Source organism: Orcinus orca, chromosome 2 (genome assembly GCF_937001465.1).
Source record: "Orcinus orca chromosome 2, mOrcOrc1.1, whole genome shotgun sequence".
In the NCBI taxonomy this organism is placed as follows: Eukaryota; Metazoa; Chordata; class Mammalia; order Artiodactyla; family Delphinidae; genus Orcinus; species Orcinus orca.
The window spans coordinates 166878710-166902728 of NC_064560.1; the positions used below are offsets into that span (position 1 = coordinate 166878710).

Genomic DNA, 24019 nt, shown 5'->3' on the forward strand with positions numbered 1-24019 from the left:
TGTCTGTTCTAAATTGTTTCATTAAAAAAAAAAAGAGGAAAGAAAAAAGAACCCATGAAAGCAGCATAAGAATACCATTGCAGGAAAACTACAGTATTCTCTTTCTTACAAGTGAACACTGAAAATACAATAGCATTCCAAAAAAACACCAGAAAGCCAAGAGTTTATTAATTGAGACAATGTCTAAAAAGCACAAGATACAACATCTAGTAAGTAGAAGACACCCAATGTTAATTTTTGTTCCTCTTCACATCAGGTTAACCAAAGCCAGCTGTGCAAAATAGTGACTTATTATAAACGGTATTGTATATATAAGGCTTCAGAAAAAATACTACTTTGTAGTCACATAAAGAAACAATAATTTTTTTAAAAAATAAATGTAATCAGGCTACATGGATTCTCTTATATCTGGCTTTCTTTCTTTCTTTTTTAAATTTATTTATTTATTTATTTATTTTTGGCTGCTTTGGGTCTTTGTTGCTGTGTGCGGGCTTTTCTCTAGTTGCAATGAGCGGGGGCTACTCTTCCTTGCGGTGCATAGGCTCCTCATTGCAGTGGCTTCTCTTGTTGCCGAGCACAGGCTCTAGGCGCACGGGCTTCAGTAGTTGTGACTCACGGGCTTCAGTAGTTGTGGCTCACGGGCTCCAGAGCACAGACTCAGTAGTTATGGCGCACTGGGCTTAGCCGCTCCACAGTATGTGGGCTCTTCCTGGACGAGAGCTCGAACCTGCATCCCCTACATTGGCAGGTGGATTCTTAACTTGCGCCACCAGGGAAGTCCAAGAAACAATAAATTTTATATATCCTCTCTAAAAGAGGGAAAATACTTTTTATTATTTATCAACATGACTGCAAATATGATTAAAATATTCATATAAATAGTGTTATCATTGCTGTGTATGTGCCCCCAAACCCTTGCTGTATGCTGATTACAAGGAGATAATGGTCATGATCATGAAACTCATTAGGTATGCATTGCCTTGCCAATAGTATTGGTCTGAAATCCAATTGTATGTGAAGAAAACCCTTTTGAATACATTTATCTCCAGGAATATTTTTTCATCCAGCCATTACTATACTGTATATAGAAAAAAATTGGATGAGAAGTTTTTTCCGTCTCAAGTCTGAAAGTGTTTCTTCCAATTTAAAAATAAACAGTCAATGGGAATTGTGATGCAGCACTGCCTGTGTATTTTGATTTAGAAACAGAACTTTGATCCATCATAAAAAAAAAAATACTGTATTGGAAATTCAGGGACTGGGGTTTTAGTCCTAGCTCTACCACTAGCCAGAACTTGTTAAAGGTACTGAACCTTTTCTACCTGAGTTTCTTCATTCTGTAACTCATTTCCTTCAAGTGTCAAATGAAGAAAAGAATATATGTTCTTCCTACTTCACTTGCTACTTCATACATATGTCTCCATGAGTGTGTACACACATATAACGCATACATGCCCATTTATTTAGGACAATAGGCTAAAAGAACTTCCTATTAAAAAGTGCAAGAGTGGAAATTATGGAACAACAAGAAAACTATCTCCGGAGACACCAAGAAAAGGCACAATCTGGACCACTTCTGTTGGTTCTTGTGAGTTGTGGATACCAAAGATCAAACTAGTAATAACAAAGCCCTTTTCTAAACTAGGAGATCAGAAAAGTATTCCACTTTCCTGAAGCCTTATCTGATCATTTGAGTCAAGTTTTAGAATTCCAACACTAGGTTCTTATTCTTTGCTATAGGTCCATTCTGATGATTGTTCTTGGTTCTGTTCATCTCACAGCTGCCGATGGCCCAGGAGATCGTTTCATCATTGGGGAATCCCAAGCTGGTGAACAGGTGAGATTCATAAGCCTGAAAGGCCCTAAAGATCTGAGTTTCATGGACTTTGGGCTTCTAACTCTAGACTTCTGCCATTGTTGTAATGGAAATTTAAGAGAAGGATTAGACAGGTTATCAAAGAGATGAAAGGATGGTTCCCATTAAATATAAATGTAACTTAAATAAATGAACATTTATTTGTCAGTAATTTGATGGAGAGCTAGGCTTTTTTTTTTTTTTTTTTTTTTTTTGCAGTACGCAGGCCTCTCACTGTTTTGGCCTCTCCCGTTGCGGAGCACAGGCTCCGGACGCACAGGCTCAGCAGCCATGGCTCACGGGCCTAGTCACACCGCGGCATGTGGGATCTTCCCGGACCGGGGCACAAACCCGCGTCCTCTGCATTGGCAGGTGGCCTCTCAACCACTGCGCCACCAGGGAAGCCCTAAGGCTTTTCTTTTAATAAGTATCTGCTATTTGAACTTCTCTTATACCCAAAAGGCATTATATGTGATTTCAAGTTTTAGTTTCTTTAAAGTAAAAAAAAATTTAAGACCTTTGCAAAGTATCTAAGTATAAGTTTCTTTAAAGTAAAAAAAAATTTAAGACCTTTGCAAAGTATCTAAGTATAGAATCCTTCTAGATTTTTATTATATTTTTATAATGTTTTTTACAGTTGCTTCACCCATACCTAATTTGACATCAGTTCTTTTTAGCAGCCTTTTTTAAATGAGTTTTTCCAAAGGTTTAACTTAATTTTTATAGGAAAAAAATAACTCCTTTTACACTCATATATCATTGGTTTATGTAATATTTATTTAAATAACTTAATTCAGTAGCAACTATTGCCACAAACTTGTACAAACAAGTTTGGGAGCAAACTCGGTTGAATCTTAGGTGTACAAGAGAAGAGTCTAACAGTTTCAAACAAAGTGTCTGTAGGCATCATTACGTTCAATAGGAAATAGAGAGCATATGTTAATCCAGTGAGTTTTGAAAGTTGGTTAAAAGAGCACCTTCCTTATTGACTAGAGGCAAAGGGAAAACCAACACACTTTTCTCTTCTGCTACCACCAAACACTCATAAGGATTATATAAAAAAAAAAGGAGGGGGGCTTCCCTGTGGCGCAGTGGTTGAGAGTCCGCCTGCCGATGCAGGGGACACGGGTTCTTGACCTGGTCCGGGAAGATCCCACATGCCGCGGAGCGACTGGGCCCGTGAGCCATGGCCGCTGAGCCTGCGCGTCCGGAGCCTGTGCTCTGCAACGGGAGAGGCCACAACAGTGAGAGGCCCGTGTACTGCAAAAAATAAATAAATAAATAAAATAAAGGAGGAAATTAATAAATAAATAGGGCAGTTTGAGCAAAAACTATATCCCACGCCTCAGCATGTACTCCCATATGTGCTAAAAATAGAGAGGGGTTGAGGAAGTATATAGGAGAAGGATGGTGCCAATGGTGGTAACCCTAGCTGCCTCACCTCTACATCCAGGCATTGAGGAGTACTGTGCACAGGTCTCTGAAGCTAAGCCTGGCACTGTAGTAATTAGATCATTGTCCATGCTGTGCACAGGCTGGTTTTGCTCTTCATGACTGTTTTCCTGACAAAAAGAACAACTAGACCTAGGTCGCTTTTTTATAAATAACTTTCATTATGACCTCATAACTTACTTGACCTCTTAGTATGTGTATCCATCAGCAATGGACATACAAAGCATCCATTTTTTTAAACAAAGCCCCAAAATATCAATTATTCAAGGAGTACTTCTCTGATCTTCAACTGAGTCTATCCAATATTTATCAAACATACCTACTGTTTGTACCAAGAAGCACTGTGCTAGGTTCTAGGAATATAAAATAGATTAATACATGATTACTACTCTTAACAGTTTACATATAGTGGAGGAGACAGAGTATAAACAACTAAATATAATACAATATATTAAGTGTTAAACTAATGCTGTCAGTCATGTGCTATGGAGCACAATAGAGAGGTTGAGCATTTTGTCCTAGAAGGGCCAGGCAGATGACATTGGAGCTGGGCCTAAGAGAGTTTTACAAAAATAGAAACAGAAATGAAAAAGGAACATTCCAAGCAGAAAGAACAGTATAAGTCAAGACCCAGTGGTGTTTGAAAAATTGCATGGTATTAGGAAATTGCAAATAGTTTGTGGTAGTTACAGCCTAGAATACTTAGGCATAGGTAGCAGATTGTTAAGAGCCTTATGGACCCTTAAACTTTATTTACTAGTTAAGACTTCCAACTGATAAAAAGGAGCACAAGAAGAGTTGTGAAATTAAAAAATTGCCAACTTCTTGTAAGTTCTCATAAAATTTTGATGGGAAAAAAGATTAAAACTATATAAGAAAACAGGATTTTTCCTCAAGTTACCTGTGATGTACTTTATCTATAACTGATGTATCATATACATACCCTCTTTACAGCAATCTCAGGGATCTTGCAAGAGCCGAATTGCTCACTTATTGAAAGTAAATACACTTGAGCACTAGGGGACCATTGCATACACTGAGACAGTTATTTACAACATGGTTTATTGGTGTACCAAAATACTTAACCTTAAATCACTTATAGTTTGGTCCTATTGGTTAGCATTGGACACTTCCAGTTTCAGTTGTGTAATTATAAAGTGCTATCATTGGACAAAGTTCAAAAAATCCAACTCAATATCTCTATTAAGGAAAAATCAAGATTTTTATAGTTTTTACTTTATATAAAGTATATAAGGCACCTATATCAATAAAAATAAAAGAGTTGGTAGTCTTAACAATCTAAAGGAAGTACTTCATTTATTGCTAGAGTTTTAACAGTTGATTCAATTCAATTGCAGTTTATATGTCTACTCTAAGTAGATATATAAATGTCTTTATATATCCAGTAATATCTTTTACATTAGATTTAATATAAGTGAGCTGGTGGGAATCCTTCACCTACCATTTAGAATTACTGGTTTTGGAGAGAAGCCAAATTTTTTATTTAGCAGCCACACAGAAACACTTCTTTAAAGTTGGTTTAAGCCAAGAAGCAGAGAAAATTACAGGTATAGCCACAGCAAAGCTTAAAGTAAATTTACATAATATGGTACATTGAATCAGACTAAATTGAGGGAGGGCTCCAGGCTAACACACATCAGCTTAAGAAGCAACTACCCTGAAACTCACTTTGGGAATCACTTTCTGCCTTAGCCAAAAAGGCACTTTCAGGGGAATAAAAGGGCTTCTTTAGACCTACATTAAATATTTTTATTGCACAGTCTCAGAAGATAGTTTTGACATTAGCACCTCTACTAAAAAACACATATATCAAAACATTAATGCTTTTCATCAAAAATCACTGCACTGCAAAATGGTCATGTTTAGTGAATTAAGAGATGCACCAGATAATAAGTAGTATCTGGGGTTGAAAAAAAATTAATGCATTGAGGACTTGCCCAGTAGCGCAGTGCTTAAGAATCCACCTGCCAATTCAGGGGACACGGGTTCGAGCCCTGGTCCAGGGAGATCCCACATGCCGCAGAGCAACTAAGCCCGCGCCCCACAACTACTGGGCCTGCACTCTAGAGCCTGCTAGCCACAACTACTGAGCCCGCGTGCTGCAACTACTGAAGCCTACGTGCCTAGAGCCCGTGCTCCACAACAAGAGAAGCCACTGCAATGAGAAGCCCACGCACCGCAACAAAGACGCAATGCAGCCAAAACTAAAAATTAAAAAAAATTAATGCATTGAGCCCTAAGCTTTTTTTTTAATTCTATGCATTATCTTGGTAGAAAATTACATTAGAATGTAACAATTCCAAATAAGCCTGAAATGTGTTTTGTTTAGTTTTTCTTGCGGTACGCGGGCCTCTCACTGTCGCGGCTTCTCCCATTGCGGAGCACAGGCTCCGGACGCGCAGGCTCAGTGGCCATGGCTCACGGGCCCAGCCACTCTGCGGCATGTGGGACCTTCCCGGACCGGGCACGAACCTGTGCCCCCTGCATCGGCAGGCGGACTCTCAACCACTGCACCACCAGGGAAGCCCTGAAATGTCTTTTTGTCAAATAACATAATAAGGGGATATAAAGTATGTAGTTCAATGCCAGATTTGATCCCAAGAACCTTTCTCCAGTGACTTGTGGGAGAAAATCAGTGAGAACACCAGAGTTGTAAGCCAAAAGGATTACATGGTTCATGTAGTTGTTGTGGTAATGAGACCATGCATACTTATTCATTCATTCTGGAAATATTTATTGACTACCAACTTTGTGCCAGATACTTTCTAGGCTTTGGGATGATAGAGCAATAAATATGTCTGGAAAGAGGGTGATTAAAGATTAATGAAATGACTCTACGCAAGATATAGACAGGATTAAGGGAAACTAACAAAGGAATGTGAAGCACTCAGGTACTAGCAACAGTGAGATTTCATTACCTCCTCTAGGTTTGAAGGGGCAAAGGGAGAGAGTAGTACCTAGACCTGGGAGATTGATAGCTATGGGAGAGGTCCACCTAATAGGAGCTGTGGCATCAGTAGTAGAAATGGCATACCCATCACCAAACTGCAGCCCAGCAGGGAAAGGGCAAGGGGAATAAAAATTGTACTTCTCTCTCTCTCTCCTACCTTCTGATCTCTTGTTGGCCCCTCCCATTGGCTGAACCTAACCAGAAGCCAGAGTGATGGGAACCTGGTTGAAACAGTCCATAGAGGTTGGCCTTATGGGCCACAGCACAGGAAAATGACGATGTGATCTAGAGAGGCAAACAGAAAATGAAAATTTCTGTCTTTATAAGGCTTATATTCTGGAATATAATAATGCACCTAACACTGCCTAGCATAGATTGAGTATTCAGTAAATATTAGCTATTGATGGTATTGTTTATAGTAATAACATTATGGAAATAAGCTTTTTAAGGCTTTTCTAACAAATAAATTTCCAGTTTTACTTTGATTGTACATCTAGTGGAAGGGTATTTTTCCTTAATCATTCCCTAATATTTTTTAATGTGGTAAAAAATGTATAACATAAAAAGTACCATCTTAACCATTTTTAAGTGTACAGTTCAGTAGTGTTAAGAATATTTACGTGTTGTAACCTAAAATTTTAAATACCTAAGAAGCAGATGTCTTTGGAAAGATATCATTTTTATTGGGGAATTAATGTTATCTCAGAATTTTCTTTTTGGGGAAATTTAAAGCATTCCTTTTCCCAAATCTGACCTAAATCATGGCCCATGACAAGTGACTCTTCTGAGGCCAGATCAAACCTATTAGATGGAGCTGACAGAAATATGATTTTTCCTGTGCTGGGAGGAAGTGTGCAAGGTAGGTCCTGTAGTCAGTCTCCCATACCATTCATATGAGAGCTCAAACAATAAAAATCTTGGATATAATATTTAACCCAAATCATTACAGACACTGGAATCATTTTTAAATGATTTATTTACATTTGTTAGACTTTTATTATTAGTTGCAAGGTGAACTAGTGTATTTTATAAAGATTTTCAAGAGTAATAATTAAAATAATTTTTCTGGCTTGCCTTTATTTAACTAAAACCTTGGTTAATAAAATACTACATTTCTCAAACATCAGAACTTCAGTAAATGATCAACATGATGGTTTTTCATAATTGTCATTCATAAAATCATATTACATGGTATTTTTTTAAAGACTGTAAAATCACTTTACATATATTAAGAAAATTCACAATGGGTGAGAGACAGTAGTGGCAAATATAAGTGGTAGTTCTTCAAAAGGAAAGCAGGGCACCAAGAAAGACATCTAAATAAGTCATTACTTAAGTCAAATGAAAGCCTCTTTGGTGTAAGTATATTTGTTTGTGACTTTTATTACATTTTCCCAAAATGAATAAGACTGTAAGATTTTCCTTTTATGGTTTGTTTCAAAAACTGTCACATCTCCTGCAGACTTTTCCTTTGCAGCAGTAAAGTAAATCGACTCTTTCTTGCATGTTTGTATTTCCAGCCGACTCAGACAGTAATGCCAGGACAAGTCATGCGGGTTACAACAGGTGCTCCAATCCCCTGTGGTGCTGATGCAGTAGTACAAGTGGAAGATACTGAACTGATCAGGGAATCTGATGATGTATGTCATTACCAGGTCTCATGGCTCCATTCCTATGGCGGTATTATAAGTCATGCCTATTTTCTGCAATGTTTATGAGATTAGCCCAATTTTTTTGGTTATGTTAGAACCTTACATTGTAGTGTACAGTAAATAAGGAACTGCCTTAGGCTTGAAAACCTTTTGTTATAGTAGATGTTTTTATGACCATTACTGTGATTACAGCAGAATTTGAGCCACATTTGAGCCAAGAAATTTCATACGCAAGCAAGGAAAGAAACTACCTCAAGATAGAAGAGCAGAGATATTAACTGTTGACTTATCATCTAGCTGAGAAACTTGTTCATCAAGACTAGCTTCTGATAAAATGTGAAGGAGATTTTAATAGAGAAGAATTTAACAAAGAACACTTGGGCAAGTTCTTGAATATTACACTAAGCCAAGCATTTAAACCAAATGATCCTTTCAGCTCTGGTTTTCTATAATTCAGGAAAATCTGTGCCGCCAAATTACAGTCTGGAAACATTAAATTTATGTCAGTTCCCCCTCTATTGCCTAAAATACAGGACTCTGTTCTAAGTAGGCCTTTATCTCACTGAAACTAGTGGCAGTTATTGAAACCAGAGGATCAGTCACTAATAAAAGAATAACTTCAACTGATGCTTTAATGACTGGCTATCTTACTTGTTTTGAGAAGTTTAAGATATCTTGTATTTTTAAAGTTAGAATTAATAACAAATATATATTCTCCTTGGCTGGGTATATAGTAAAATTTGGCCATGCTGAGACACACCCTCTTTTCTTGATTTGGGGATTTCCTCTTTAATCACCTTCCCACAAGTAAGTCTTATAAAATTCAACTCTTGGCACACAGATCACATTGCCCTGCTGTTAAAACTGTCCAACAGATTTATTGGCATCAGTGAAGCCAGCAGAGCATTGAAATCCAGAACACATGCCTCCACAGACTCTGCCAGATGACAAGACACAGTTCCAGTGTCACAATGTTATTCACAGTCCATAAATGTAAAAATGATGATCACCATTAATTTATAGAAATCTACTACCAGATAAACTATAAGTCCTTCACTGAAATTTCTGCAAGTATTTCAGAAATACCTGCAGATATATATGCAAGGAACCTTGGCATAGTATTGAACCCATGATTTAGAAGAGACAGGTTATCTCCATGCACATTCACTGTATCTATTAGGGTAGCCATCTTTTTTTTTTTTCCTAAAGAATGCTGCTTACAAAGTAAGAGTCAGTATTTGAATTGGTACATTTTTTAAAAGCATGAGAATCAGTGAAAATGTTTGTTTGTTTATTTATTCATTCATTCATTCCTTGGCATCAAACCTGATTTTTCAGGAACCTGTGGTAGAAATTCATCATGTTCAAAGGGTTTAGCAAAGGCTTTTCTGTTCCTCTATATTTTTATATATTCTGGGCCTATCTGATGATGAAAGCATCTGAGTAGCTAAATTCTATTGATCAAAATTCAGTTAGATTGTTCTGTTTGAAATTACGTGATTTGCTCTTATTATAGGGCACTGAGGAGCTTGAAGTACGAATTCTGGTGCAAGCTCGGCCAGGCCAAGATATCAGGTAAGAACATATAGAATGTATAGCCAACTTTTGTTTCTGCCATGATCATGAACTCAGGAGAGCATGGCTATTATAAATTCACAGCTCAATCAGTTAACCATTAGCTTTCAGGGCTTTTAACAAGTAGCAAAATTAATTTTCTGAATTCTGTATCCCATGTCTGCCCTCCCTACTTTTTTGTAAAGTTGGTAAAGGCAAATGAAATATTCAGAAGCAACATGAGAAGGAGGCAAAGTCATGAACCTACATAATCCACAGTTAATCCTCCTCCTAGATAATCCAGAATTACCCATCCCTACCCCCTTGGTAATCCAGAATTTGATATTAACACAGATACTTTCAGAGTTGAGTATTTATATAATTAGCTGAAAGCCCCTCCCCTATTGACTGCCAATAATAATGGAATAATGTACTACTGTTTATATACAAAGATGAGACTACTGTCTTACCATAAGTAGTGTATATTTGTCAAATGATTTTTCTTACAATTGAATATGTTTGCCCTGATTCTATTAATGCTAATTTGCTCAACATTTTGTAACAAAGCTATACTTCTCCAGTTCCTGTGGCAGCAGGCCAAGAGTGAATGGACCTATACAGCCACAGAACTGGACCAGCCTAAGTGGTCTAAATGGAAATTATCTCCATGACTGTAACCTCATTAGCATTATTCTCCTCACCACAAAGCTAACAAGCTATGGACATGGCATTAGATATTTTCATATAAATGCTTGCCTTACATCAAAGAAAGATTGCAATTGGTGTTTTGGACTGTAATGTGATACAAAACAATTTATAAAATAACTTTCAAACATGAAGTAACATATTCCTGTTTAACAGCAATAGATACAAATCTATTTCTGTCTTCTGTTATGTGATTTAATTTTTTTAATTAAAAAAGCATAGAGTTTTTAGAATCTCTTCGTTTTAGTATTCTGGTCCTGCCTCATCTCTTCACTTTTTCCCCCTTGAGTGTCCTCCTTCTTTAACACTAAAGTTTCCCCTGAGTTGAGAAAATACTGTTCTTAGTCATACTGTTTATGGTTCTGCTTTGACTTTCAGACCCATTGGCCATGACATTAAAAGAGGGGAATGTGTTTTGGCCAAAGGAACCCACATGGGCCCCTCAGAGATTGGTCTTCTGGCAACTGTAGGTGTCACAGAGGTTGAAGTTAATAAGTTTCCAGTGGTTGCAGTCATGTCAACAGGGAATGAGGTAAGGAAAAAAAGCGGAGGTTGGGGGGGGTGACAGCAGGGGCAAGATGGTGGGTAGTGGGGCTTTCAGATGAAAGTATTTCTGACATTCTGTGTTCTGTGTTATAAATAGAACATTAAGGATTATAGATCTTACCACATTTCTATAACAAGGAAATAATAAATTGGCCTCAGGATAGTTCAAGTACAGAAAATGAAAAGGAAGAACTAGAAATTACATATTAAGAAATGTTCCCTTCCATTTACTAAAATGAAATATTACAACCAATGACCTTCCACACACTCAGTACATATAAACAAAGAATGCTGACTGCTAGCTGTAGGTATTCAACTGTGCAAACCCAGTACTTAGTCTGTTGGGACAATCAATTGTGCATACCCTGCTGCTGAGATGATGGGCCACCTCTGTGTGGGAAATAATTCAACGAACTAGGACACCATGGCTAGCCCCTTTTCTTGCTAAACATTCCATGTGATCTTTAATCACCAGGAAGGATTTGAAAATCAGAGGGTTTTTTTTTTCTCTAAAGATAGCATCTCTAGTAGCATGCTATTCAGAATGTGTCAAAATGTCATTTCAGCCCTGATTTAGGAAGGGGAATTTAGTCAGTCTTTTTATGAGAACTCTTGAAAAACTTCCTGTTCCCTGTTTGCTTAAGTTATACAAAACTTCAGTTGGAAGCTGTAAGGTCAAACTGGGAATATTGAAAAGTGAATCTGCTGGAAATTCAAAGCCTAAAAGCAGAATCAAACTATTGAGATTTTTTTAAGTAATTCCTTTAGATCTTATACTATTTTTAAACAGATTAACAGGATTTTGTTTTTTTTTTTTTTTTCTCTTTTAACCTCTAAAAAGAGGTTGCTACCATTATTTTTAATTTCCTAGGGTCTTGGAGATGGATGTTTTCAAGGGTCTATTACCGTTATAGTTCTTTTGGAAAGGGCAAAAGAAAAGAATGTTTTGTTTTGCTAATGGAGAGGTAAATCAGAATTCTAGATTTGCTTACTTCCCAGTATAGGTGTACTAGTCATTCCCAAAAACTATTGACTGACCCAAAATAAACATTCTTTTTAATTGATCTACAAAGTGATGATTCTAATATCCCTAGGACGAACTGACACTATGTTTAGCATCAGAAAGAAATTTCTGTTAAACTGGTTGACTTAATGATCTATTCTTATTTGAGATTTATTTATATGCTTTGTGCATCTAAGTGACTTCATGGGGTTTAGGAAAGCTAAGTACAATGAGCAAACTAATAGACAACTAGTTATTAGGCAACTTTGTTTAAGCTACATGTATTGTGTTCTTCCTAATGACTTTGTAGGCCTGGATTAATATTATCAGTTATCCCCCAGAGTACATTGGTAGTATTTTTTAAGCTATCTTTTTTTTTTTTTTGCGGTATGCGGGCCTCTCACTGTTGTGGCCTCTCCCGTTGCGGAGCACAGGCTCTGGACGTGCAGGCTCAGTGGCCATGGCTCACGGGCCCAGCTGCTCCGCGGCATATGGGATCTTCCCGGACTGGGGCACGAACCTGTGTCCCCTGCATCGGCAGGTGGACTCTCAACCACTGCACCACCAGGGAAGCCCCTAAGCTATCTTTTATAACCTTTATTAAAACTCTTTACTAGTAGTAGGGAAAAGTGACAGGGTGAGAATAGAGATGGTACATACATGGTAGAATCTAAAGAAGATTTTGTAGTCCTAGTTCCCTGCCCCCATAGATTTGATTGTCCTTAGAGAAGCTTTGACAGATTCCCCTACGTTTTCTGGCCTGCTGTACTTAACATGGTTTTCCAAGGGAATAATGCTTCTAAGTTCCATGATCTCTGGCTCCATGTAGTTTGACATTCCTCCTTACTCCCATCCAAAGTTAGCTATTATTATGACTCTCTATCACCATATAGTTTAGTTCAACAAATGTTTGTTGAATACCTCTATGCCAGACACTATACTGGAAACTAGAGATAAAAGTAATAAATAATGCATAGTATCTCTCCTGAGGCTTGAGATCCTCAGATAGCCAGAAAATAATAAGGAAAAAAAAGTATTCATTTATTTCAGAAAGGCCAAAAGAAATTACATTTGTCTATGAATGTGACAAGTCTATAATTTATTCAGTCACAGCACAAGCTCCCCTTAAGTATTAGTTCTGATTTCCCCTGATATGTATGGCTTCACATACGCCACCTCTTGAATCCAGTGTGGTATATTGCTAAGCAGAACAGTAGCCTTAGCCAACCCAAAGAATGCCATACAAGATGTCTATGTATACTATATTTAAAGCCTGCTCTGTATTTTGTGACTACATGATCTTATTCAGGATGAAGGAATTCTTTTAGAATTGGGAAGGTAGAGTTGTAAACAATAACTAACACAGACCAGCTGTTGTAGACATTTGTTGATTTCGACAAACTATGCAGGTTAAAATTTAGGTAATAGAATACCATTCAATAATTACTTAATTGTGGTCGTACATTTCCAACCTCATGTATTTGTTCAATATATATTTATTAAGCATCTGTTACACGCTGGAATGCTCACCAGAGGTTCTCTTAACTAAACATCAGACTTAACAATATATGAATATACTGTACCTTGAACCAGCTTACTTAGAAAGATATTGAACAGGAAACTCAGCATCCAGCAGGGGAGCATCATGCTTTCTTCAGTGGGACCAGTCATCTTAGCAGTTCATACAGCCATCCAACAGCTGTTCTCTTTGTTCTTCAAGTGACATTTAAGTGCAAGGGAACAAGAATTCTACTAGGGGAGTATGGGAGCCAGCAACTTAGAAGCACCATCTCCTACATAGGAATCAATATTTCTTATAACAATCTTAGGCAACTTCCAGAGTCCCTACAAGGGATATGCCCAGCTTCAAGTGTCACCACATTCGTGGAAGCCCAAAGCTTGGCTTTCCACTAGGGATTTATAGGTCATCTGTAATTTCTTCCATTCCATATGCAAGTTACTAATCAGAGACCATTTTACCAGAAGAAGTGTTGCCTACTAACAAGCTGACATTTTTCTTTATCAGATTTCCAGAGGAACTGAGCTAGAAAGTTAACCCAAGTTCAAATTTGTCCTTAGACATGGCAAAAGGGTTTTATTAAGGCTTTACCCTCACATAAAAGAATGCACTGTCTGCAGAAAATTCAAAAACAGTAATAAAACTAACTACAAGTCATTCTGTTCTTTATTATTACCATACACTGGCAATCCTAAACAATGTCAGTGATAAAATACTCCTTTCCACTGAGGCAGTCTTCTCTCACAACCCCTCCCCTTTTAGTATGCTACCATACTGATGTCAGGCAGTGTTCTGACTCCTGGAGATACAGCAGCAAGCAGGACAGACAAAGCCCCTGCTCTTACAGAATTTATATTCTGATGGGGGGGGGCAGGTAGTCAATAAACAAACATATAGTGGTAAATGATACGAATTTTTAAAAAGCCGAGTGAGATAATACAGAATGCTAGCAGAAGAGGTATATGCCAGGTATTATCTATTGAAACTTATTCCACATCAGCTCTTTTGTTCTCTCCCCTATACAATAAAGCTGGAAGCCTGAAAGCAGTTTCCCAGACTCTCTTTCCAGCTGTGGTCCAGTTAGGTTTTGCCATTGAGATGCATTAACATGGTATTAGAAGGTGGAAAGAAGGTAGCAGGAGTATATCTCCTCAACTCAGTAACATCACTTTCCTCCAACAGCCCTGGGGACGATGGTGACTGCAGTTACTGATCTTTAGTAATACACGTTTCTTCTTTTGTTTCTCCAACTCTGCCAACACATTTGTAACCAATCCCATGCATTAAATCCTCTCTTCTCCTACCCCCTCCATTTGAAATACCTAGAGGAGTTTTGGTTTTCTTGTCCCGGACCTGACTGGTAGACAGGTAGAGTCCTCTGTTTTACAAAGGCTAATCAGGCCACACTGATGAGGGGAAATTAGAGTGGAAATCTGAAGCCATTGAGGGTATATGCCTCGTGAGCAGAACTGTGTTTCAAGCAGAGGGGACAACAAACACTAAAGCCCTGGAGTACATGCTTATCAAGTTTGAGGAACAGCAAGGAGGCCAATGTGGCTGAAGTATAGAGGGAAAGGAGAAAAGTCAAAGGAGATGAGGTTGGAGAGGTAACAGAAACAAGATCATTTTATTCTAAATGGACAGTTTTGAGGAAGCGAAACATCATGGAACATAAAATGTCTTAAATTTTTAAATGATCACTCTGGCTTCTATATGTATGGCTTGGCATATGGGAGAGAAAAAGTGAAAAGCCAGGAGGCCAGTTAAAAGGATATGCAGTGGTTACTGTCTGTACCTCTTTGAAGCTTGTATTGTTTGTTCACTACTGTATTACCAATGCTGATAAAATTGCCTGACACACACACACACACACACACATACACACACACAAAATTAAATTAAAATTAAAAATTAAAATAAATTTAAAAAAGGATATGCAATACTCCAGCAAGAGATTTGGACCAGAATGGTAGTGGAGATGGTGAGAAGTAATCAGATCCAGGATACATTTTGAAGGTAAAATCAACAAACAGGATTTGCCAGTGAATTCAAGGTAGAAGATAAGAGAAAGTGAAAAATCAAGATGAGCTCCATTCCATAAAATATTTTGTTTCCCTTGAAACTGCAGATGGTGAATTTTAGGTCTTTAAACTGGACATCAGTCAGCCAGCTGCCATTAGCTTCAGGAAGTCAAGATTGTATGCTTGTTATCTAGTTACCCAAAGTACTAGCAATAAATATTCCTTCCACAGATGGTGAGTTTTCTTCTAGTTTCAGTCACCTTCTGCCATATTCCATAACTCATTCATTCATTTCTATTCATTCTCATTCTTCCTACCCCCTCCTTCCCTGTCTCTTCCTCTCTCCCTTCCTCTCTCTCTCTCTGTCTCTCTCTGTCTCTCACGCACACACACATACACATACACAGAACTAAGTGTATTTATCTCCACTATGCCTCTCCTTATTTTATTCTGTCTTTTGTAAATCTCTTGGCCACTCTCAATAACAGATGTCTGTACAAACAAGTTTAAACTTTAGATATATAAAGTCTGTCTAAAATTTCCATATACTGTTCTTTGGGAGCTGCCACAAGCAGCTGTTATTATAAAAGTAGAATCTTTAAAATCTTTGTCCCCACTAATAAGAGAAGGAATAAGAAGTTGAGTGTCTACTATGACCAGTACCGCTATGTGCTTTATGATTAAAGCAACACTATGAGGTTAATATAATTATCCTTCTTTTTACATAAGAGAAAATTGAAGCTCAAAAACAAAGCAACTTACCCAACATTATATATGTTGTGTAAGTGATGAAGCCTGGTTTCACACCTAAATCTTTTGGCTGTAATGACTTTTTTCCACTATTCCACAATGCTTCCCACTTCCTTAAATTTCATTTCCCCAGCTTTTTAATGGCAATCTCTGAAACCTATCAGGTTAGATAGTCCATTACTTTCTTCTAGCCACACTATACTTCTTGTCCAGATTAAGGACTATGACTCACCACTTTAAAGTTGCCTTCATAACACTTCAGATAGCTTCACTCCTTTAACCTATTCCTTTGCTTACTGTGGTAATACCCAAAGTGAATGACTCCATTCTCCACTTTCTCCATTTTTGCTCCCAAGCAGAAAAACATTACTGAAAAAATTCATAGAACTATGATTACCTGAACAACTACAAATTACTGCCATTTAATGGCAACCTGGCACTTAAAGTTGTTCAGTAATTCTGATGTAACTGTCTTGTTGATTTTCTAGTACATTCTTCCAGTTCCAGTATGATAGTTCATTCATACACTCTATACCCTCTTTAAACCTCAGTAGCAGCCCTACTTTGTACTCTTGACAGATGACCTAACCACCTTTATGGGAAAAAAGTAAAGGTAAAAAATAAATATATTTGTCAAACTGAACTAGATGAGATCTCCCTCTTCTTCCCATCTCATTACCTCGAAAATTTCCCCATTCCTTTAGCTATCCTCCTTTCTTCCAATCTAAAAGGAAAAGGTACTTCTTTCTAAGAACAATTCCTCTACTTCTACCTTTAGACCCACTTTTTCTCACCTTCCTCAGAACTTTGATTTCTAAATTACTTCCTGTGTCTTCTATGTTCTCTGATTATTTTCTCTCTAGTGGCTCATCCTCCTTTCACATCCAAAAAGACAAAGATTACCGCTATCAGAAGAGAACCTATATTTAAACACCTTCTTGCCTCCTTGAGCTACTGCATATTCACCTCCTATCCACTACCAGCTTTGTTGAAAGAGAGGTCTGCACATGCTGGCTTTCCTTCCTCACTCTGCACTTTCTCCTCAAACTCCCGAATTTCATTATTGCCCCCCATTAGTACAGAAACTGCTTTCCTGAGTATACTATTCACCTCCTAACCTCTAAAACCTGCTCTGATATTTATCTTCCTTAACCTGTCTATATCATTTGACATCAGTGGCATTCCTCACCCACCACCTTGAAACTGTCTCTTTCCTGGTGTTCCATGATTGTTCTCTCTTGATGCCCTGCCAATTACTACTTTTTTTCCTCATCGTTCCTTTTCTTGATCCCATTCCCTAATTGGAATATTCCCCTAGGATGCTGTTCTCTGCTGTGTCTTCCACTCTCTCTAAATTCTTCCTTAGAGTTTTCCTCTCATGTCAAATATATGCAGGTAACTTCCCATATCTGTAGCCCTAAACTTAACCTCTTTTGTAAATTCAAGCCTTCATTTACAACTTCCTCTGGATATTTCCACCTGATGTTCCACCATTACCTAATCTCACTCACCATCTTTCCCTTCCTACCAGGAAGAGTGGAATACTTCCTTCCTGACTTGCCTCTTTTTTAAAGGCATCACTATTCCCTGAAACTGTTATTGCCAAGGTCATCAGTGACATTTAATTTTTTTCATTTTTAATTACAGTAGAATACACATAACAAAAAATTTATCATCTTAACTGTTTCTAAGTGTATACTTCAGTAGTTTTAAGTACACTCACATTGTTGTGCAACCAATCTCCAGAACAGTTTTTATCTTGCAAAACTGAAATTCTATACTCATTAAACACAGCTCCCCATTTCCTCCCTCCCACAGCCTGTGGCAACCACCATTCTACTTTCTATCTATATGAATTTGGTTACTCTCAGTACCTCATCTGAGTGTCATCATATAGAATTTGTCTTTTTGTGTCTGCCTTGTTTCACTTAGCAAAATATCCTCAAGTTTCAACCATGTTGTAGCATGCGTCAGAATTTTCTTCCTTTATACGGTTTCTTAAAGGAGGTGAGTCTTGATCCTTCAGTATAGTTTTTAACAATGTAAAAAATGACCATGGATTGGCAGACAGGGAGACAGTGCTGAGTATAGTTGAGGAGGAGAAAGTCATAAGATTGGTGTTTGAGAAAGATCATTTTCAGTAGATGTGGGCTCCTGAGCAACAGAAATGTCAAAACCCCCGTACAAAGACCACCAGAGCCCTGGGTATGACTCATTAGAATTTGTAATCTAGGCAGGTTGCTGGAACTGGACAGTCAGTAGCCTTATCTTTGGAACATATGAATCTATGTGGAGTTACTATTAAATCATTTTGTTCATGATCTTAGAACATGTGGTTCTGAATGAGCTGGTGTTAAAAAACAATTTCAGCTAAGACAGTTTGTGCTCTGTATTATGGTTTGGCACAATTTATCTGTATTAAAAGTCATAGTACACTTTTGCAAATTCTGATTTCAATTTCATTTCTCAGTGCCCCCACTTCTGGTCACTTTCAGCCTAAATTAGCTCATTATCTTTGAGATGTGATCAATCCAGATTGGTACCACTTTTTGATGGGCTATGATTGTGTATTAGGTTTTCTGAGGTAGTTTTTTTGATCTCTACATGCACCATGCCTTTGTGTACTCTTTATTTCATGATAATTTGTTGAACCATATAGCTTACAGCAAATATGCAGCAACATTTAAGGCTCTAGAGTTTATATATTCGGCCACTGCCATACAGACAAACATTAGGACAAATATATTACCAAAGTTTGCAAGGTACTTCAAAGCCATGATTCTAGACTTCCAAACCTGTACGTGAAAATATGTCAAATATTTTAGCATGGTTCTCTTTATAAGAAGAAAGGAGTAAATCTTTGTATTATGTAGTAGCCATCCAGTAAACTCAAAAATTGCTTAAAATGTGTAAGAGACAACAGATTTATTCCAAATTTGGGAAAGGCAAAACCAAGAAGAGTTGTCAGAAGAAACAAGATATTAATATGTCATAAATAAAGACAATAAATATTTACAGACAATATTTTTAATCAACAATAAGTAACCATTATTTTTAGAAGCTTTTGATTAAAATGATTTAAGAATGTGCCATAAACCAGAGAGTTAACAGAATATTTTGGTTATAAAAAGGGACCTTTGTTATCTGGACACAAATTAACTTAGCCATTTTTAACAAAAAGAAACCCCAAATTCTGGTAACAATTTACAATAAAAGATCCATAGGCCGTTTTTCCTTATGAATAAGCCCACGTCATGTAGCCAACTTTGTCAATGTTTTTAATATATATTATTCTTCCTGTATATTCATTATTTGTAGTTATTACTGCCAAGCAATAAGTCATTGCCCTTCAGACCTTCTATACTTTACTGAATAATACTCCTAAATTTATTTTTTACTGTCTTCCTTTATATTTTGGCACAATCAGTAATTTTTACTTTAAGAAAAATATTGTTCTGTTTTTTCCTAATAAATAAAACATAATCATTACCTTGCACAAGCATTCCTCTATCTTCATATATCCTTTCTACCCTGTTAATGATGGTTACTTTAACCTGTTAATGATGTACTTAATATAAACACTAGTATATATTTTTTTAACATCTTTATTGGAGTATAATTGCTTTATACTTTATACTGGTGTGTTAGTTTCTACTTTATAACAAAGTGAATCATCTATACATATACATATATCCCCATATCTCCTCCCTCTTACGACTCCCTCCCACCCTCCCTATCCCACCCCTCTAGGTGGACACAAAGCACTGAACTGATCTCCCTGTGCTATGCGGCTGCTTCCCACTAGCTATCTATTTTACATTTGATAGTGTATATATGTCCATGCCACTCCCTCCCTTCTTCCTAGCTTACCCCTCCCCCTCCCCATGTCCTCAAGTCCATTCTCTACGTCAGGCACTGGTATATTAAACATTACAGTGTCCACATATCCAAGATTATTTACCAGTCAATCAAATTAATATTAGTTTAAGATCTTAGAGTTAACTAAGGATCTGGCAATTAAAATTTAATTTCTTATAAAGTCATGATTTAATAGAAGCGTTATAAGAATTCATCTTGTAAGGGAGGAAAAATATTTTTTCCTCTACCTTTCTAATTTCTCAAGCTCTGAATTTTATTACCTCTGTAACAAAAGACAGATTAATAAGAGAAAAGCACAGCATTAATTTAATGTAAGTTTTATGTAACACGAGAGCCTTCATTTAAAAAAAATGAAGACCTGAAGAATCAGTTAAACCTGAGCATTTTTTTAATTAATTTTGATGAAAAATGGAAAGTTGTGGAGAAATATGAAAGGACAGAAGTCATGAGGAAAGTGTAGTAAACTGGGGGAAACTTAGCAAGGCCTGTTCCTTCAGATTCCTCTCTCTGTCCCTTCATTTTCAGAGATAAGGATGCTCCTTTCCTCTGGGCATAGGGAGGGCACCTCTAACATAAGGGTTTTTTGACGTTTTTCAGGGGAAAGTCAGAAAGTCCTTCCTGCATGTACTATTTCTCAAATTCCTTCAGCTTAAAATATTCACTATGCCAAATGCCATATTTTGGGGTAGCATGTCTTGAACCTCATCAGTCTCTTTTCACAGAGACATTCCATATCGTCATCCCCATATTTAGATGAACACAATTTAGAAGGTTCAAATTAGGATTTTTTTAATAAGAAAATAGGGAATTCCCTGGCAATCCAGTGGTTAGGACTCCACACTTCCACTTCCGGGGGCTCAGGTTTGAACCCTGGTCAGGGAACTAGGATCCCACAAGTCGTGTGGCATGGCCAAAAAAAAAAACCTATTAAGATTTTTTATATATGTGTATGTATAGCTGATTTACTTTGCTGTACAGCAGAAACTAACACAAGGTTGTAAATCAACTATACTCCAATAAAAATTAATTAAAAAAATTTTTTTTAAATAAGAGTTTTTAAGAATAGGAAAAAAAAAAAGCAGAGAGACCCAAGGCTTACATAACTAGAATGTTATACTAGTATAACTTTCTTACGTGGTAGTAAAGTTAGGAAAAAGACATAGGACAGTTTTTAAACTAAAATTATTAAATCAGTCTAACATGTCCAGAATCATGATAATAGAAATAGAATATGAATTTTTTCTAATACAATTTGTAAACCTCTGTATTTATAAACCAAATTCTTAAGGACTCCTTAGATTATGTTTAAAAGCTCTGTATGTTCCTTTTTCTTTCTTACATCCAAGCAACCAAGGCAATTAATTTAACTCTCAATTAAAACTTTTTTTTCAGAGTTTAATTAAAAGCCATTTAGAATAAGACCATTCTCCATTAGAGTTTATAATCTGACTTTTCTCACCTTTTTTTGTGTTAGGTCTGTTTGTCTGGACTATCTAGGTATTTCTAAGGTGTGGCCATAATTAATTAATGTCCATAATTAATTAATGTCCATAATTAGTTAATTACATTTTCCAAAAGAAGGAGAAAGTAAGGATGTATAAGGAAGCTGTTTGCAATGGATATGGTAATAGTTACTGACCTATAAAGTTCTAATACCTTCTCTTTGCAAAGAGGAGAAGTCTTAGATGCAGACAAACCCATTTCAATACATTAAAAAGAGAGAAAGTAAGTTATTACAACCAGTCTTAGGCCCTTTGACAATTCCATCAAGACCATCAAGATAGAATTAAATAGGATTATTCCATCCAGGTAGGATTAAATCTCTGAAGAACAGAAACAAAGAGAGAGGTCTCTTAAAATAAACTAAGTGATTTCTCTTTTAGACAAATAAGACAGAGAATTTCCTCAATACAGGGTTTAACAAACTTGTAAATATTTTGTATTTTTATTAAAATTTCATTTTGAAGCAGTGCATAACAATAAAAGTGATAATCATTGAATATTCTGAATTGTATTCACCCTTTATTCTAAAAGTGCTTTCAAGTGAATAATTGTCATGTCAAAAGTACTCCAAAATGACCACTGCAATTCCAAATTTTCCTTGATGAAACTATGCTTTCTAGAAAAATAAATGCAAGAAAGATAAAACAGAAGCCAACTTATGCCAGGAGAAGTACAAGTTTATTATTAGATGAATCCATGAATTCATTAGCTAAAAGCCAGTCAACAGGGAAAATATCACTTATATATATCTAAAGTCCTTAAAACTAAGGCTGAGAATGGAACTGGAGGAATCAGACTCCCTGACTTCAGACTATACTACAAAGCTACAGTAATCAAGACAATATGGTACTGGTGCAAAAACAGAAATACAGATCAATGGAACAGGATAGAAAGCCCAGAGATAAACCCATGCACCTATGGTCAATCTATGACAAAGGAGGCAAGGATATACAATGGAGAAAAGACAGTCTCTTCAATAAGTGGTGCTGGGAAAACTGGACAGCTACAGGTAAAAGAATGAAATTAGAACACTCCCTAACACCATACACAAAAAGAAACTTAAAATGGATTAGAGACGTAAATGTAAGACCGGACACTATAAAACTCTTAGAGGAAAACATAGGCAGAACACTCTTTGACATAAATCACAGCAAGATCTTTTTTGATCCACCTCCTAGAGTAATGGAAATAAAAACAAAAATAAACAAATGGGACCTAATGAAACTTAAAAGTTTTTGCACAACAAAGGAAACCATAAACAAGACGAAAAGACAACCCTCAGAATGGGAGAAAATATTTGCAAATGAATCAACAGGCAAATGATTAATCTCTAAAATATATAAAGAACTCATGCACCTCAATATTAAAAAACAAACAATCCCATCCAAAAATGGGCAGAAGAGCTAAATAGACATTTCTCCAAAGAAGACATAAGATGGCCAAGAAGCACATGAAAAGCTGCTCAACATCATTAATTATTAGAGAAATGCAAATCAAAACTACAATGAGGTATCACCTCACACCAGTTAGACTGGGCATCATCAGAAAATCTACTAACAACAAATGCTGGAGAGGGTGTGGAGAAAAGGGAACCCTCTTGCACTGTTGGTGGGAATGTAAATTGATGCAGCCACTATGGAGAACAGTATGGAGGTTCCTTAAAAAACTAAAAATAGAATTACCATATGACCCAGCAATCCCACTACTGGGCATGTACCCAGAGAAAACCATAATTCAAAAAGACACATGCACCCCAATGTTCATTGCAGCACTATTTACAATAGCCAGGTCATGGAAGCAACCTAAATGCCCATCGACAGACGAATGGATAAAGAAGGTGTGGTCCATATATACAATGGAATGTTACTCAGCCATAAAAAAGAACAAAATTGGGTCATTTGTTGAGACGTGGATGGATCTAGAGACTGTCATACAGAGTGAAGTAAGTCAGAAAGAGAAAAACAAATATCGTATATTGACGCATGTGTGTGGAACCTGGAAGAACGGTACAGATGAACCAGTTTGCAGGGCAGAAGTTGAGACATAGATGTAGAGAACAAACGTATGGACACCAAGGGGGGAAAGCGGTGGGGGGTGGGGGTGGGATGAATTGGGTGATTGGGATTGACATGTATGCACTGATGTGTATAAAATTGATGACTAATAAGAACCTGCTGTATAAAAAAATAAATTTAAAAATTTAAAAAAAAAAAAAAAAAACTGAAGTTGAACCCTTGAGAGCTAACCCTAAAAGTCAGCAGGCCAGAATGGGGAGGTAGATCTCTCTGAAAGCCAGTTTCTCATACATAAACAAAGAAAAGTTCTTACAGACACACAACAATGTAGCCAGTTGACAAACAAAATGGTTAGTAGCAAATCAACACTTTAACAAACCAACACTAAGGAAAACAAAAATCCTTACAAATTCAGTCAGATAACCAAAAAGTCCTGGGAATCTTACTCTTAGAGCAGAAAAATTTTCCATCTACCCTTCTAGGTTCTTTGGCTAATCTAATAATTAAATTGACATAAGGCAGATCAACAGGAGAAAAGTTTAATTTTGTACATACAGGAATCCCATAAAAATATGAGACCCAAAGGCAGTCAGG

The 24019-nt window shown here is 36.8% G+C and overlaps 1 protein-coding gene across 16 annotated transcripts in view; it reads left to right on the forward strand.

Annotated features, from left to right (window-relative positions):
* Positions 1-24019, forward strand: part of GPHN (gephyrin) — a 621731-nt gene that overhangs the window by 526583 nt on the left and 71129 nt on the right. For all 16 annotated transcript variants that reach the window (XR_007475727.1, XM_049706378.1, XM_049706375.1 and 13 more), the window contains 4 exons: positions 1782-1837; positions 7799-7918; positions 9447-9505; positions 10568-10721. Coding sequence is in view for 15 of the 16 variants with exons in the window: in XM_049706378.1 (XP_049562335.1) it covers positions 1782-1837; positions 7799-7918; positions 9447-9505; positions 10568-10721 (389 nt within the window). In the remaining variant the exon portion in view is untranslated. The remainder of the gene's footprint in view (positions 1-1781; positions 1838-7798; positions 7919-9446; positions 9506-10567; positions 10722-24019) is intronic.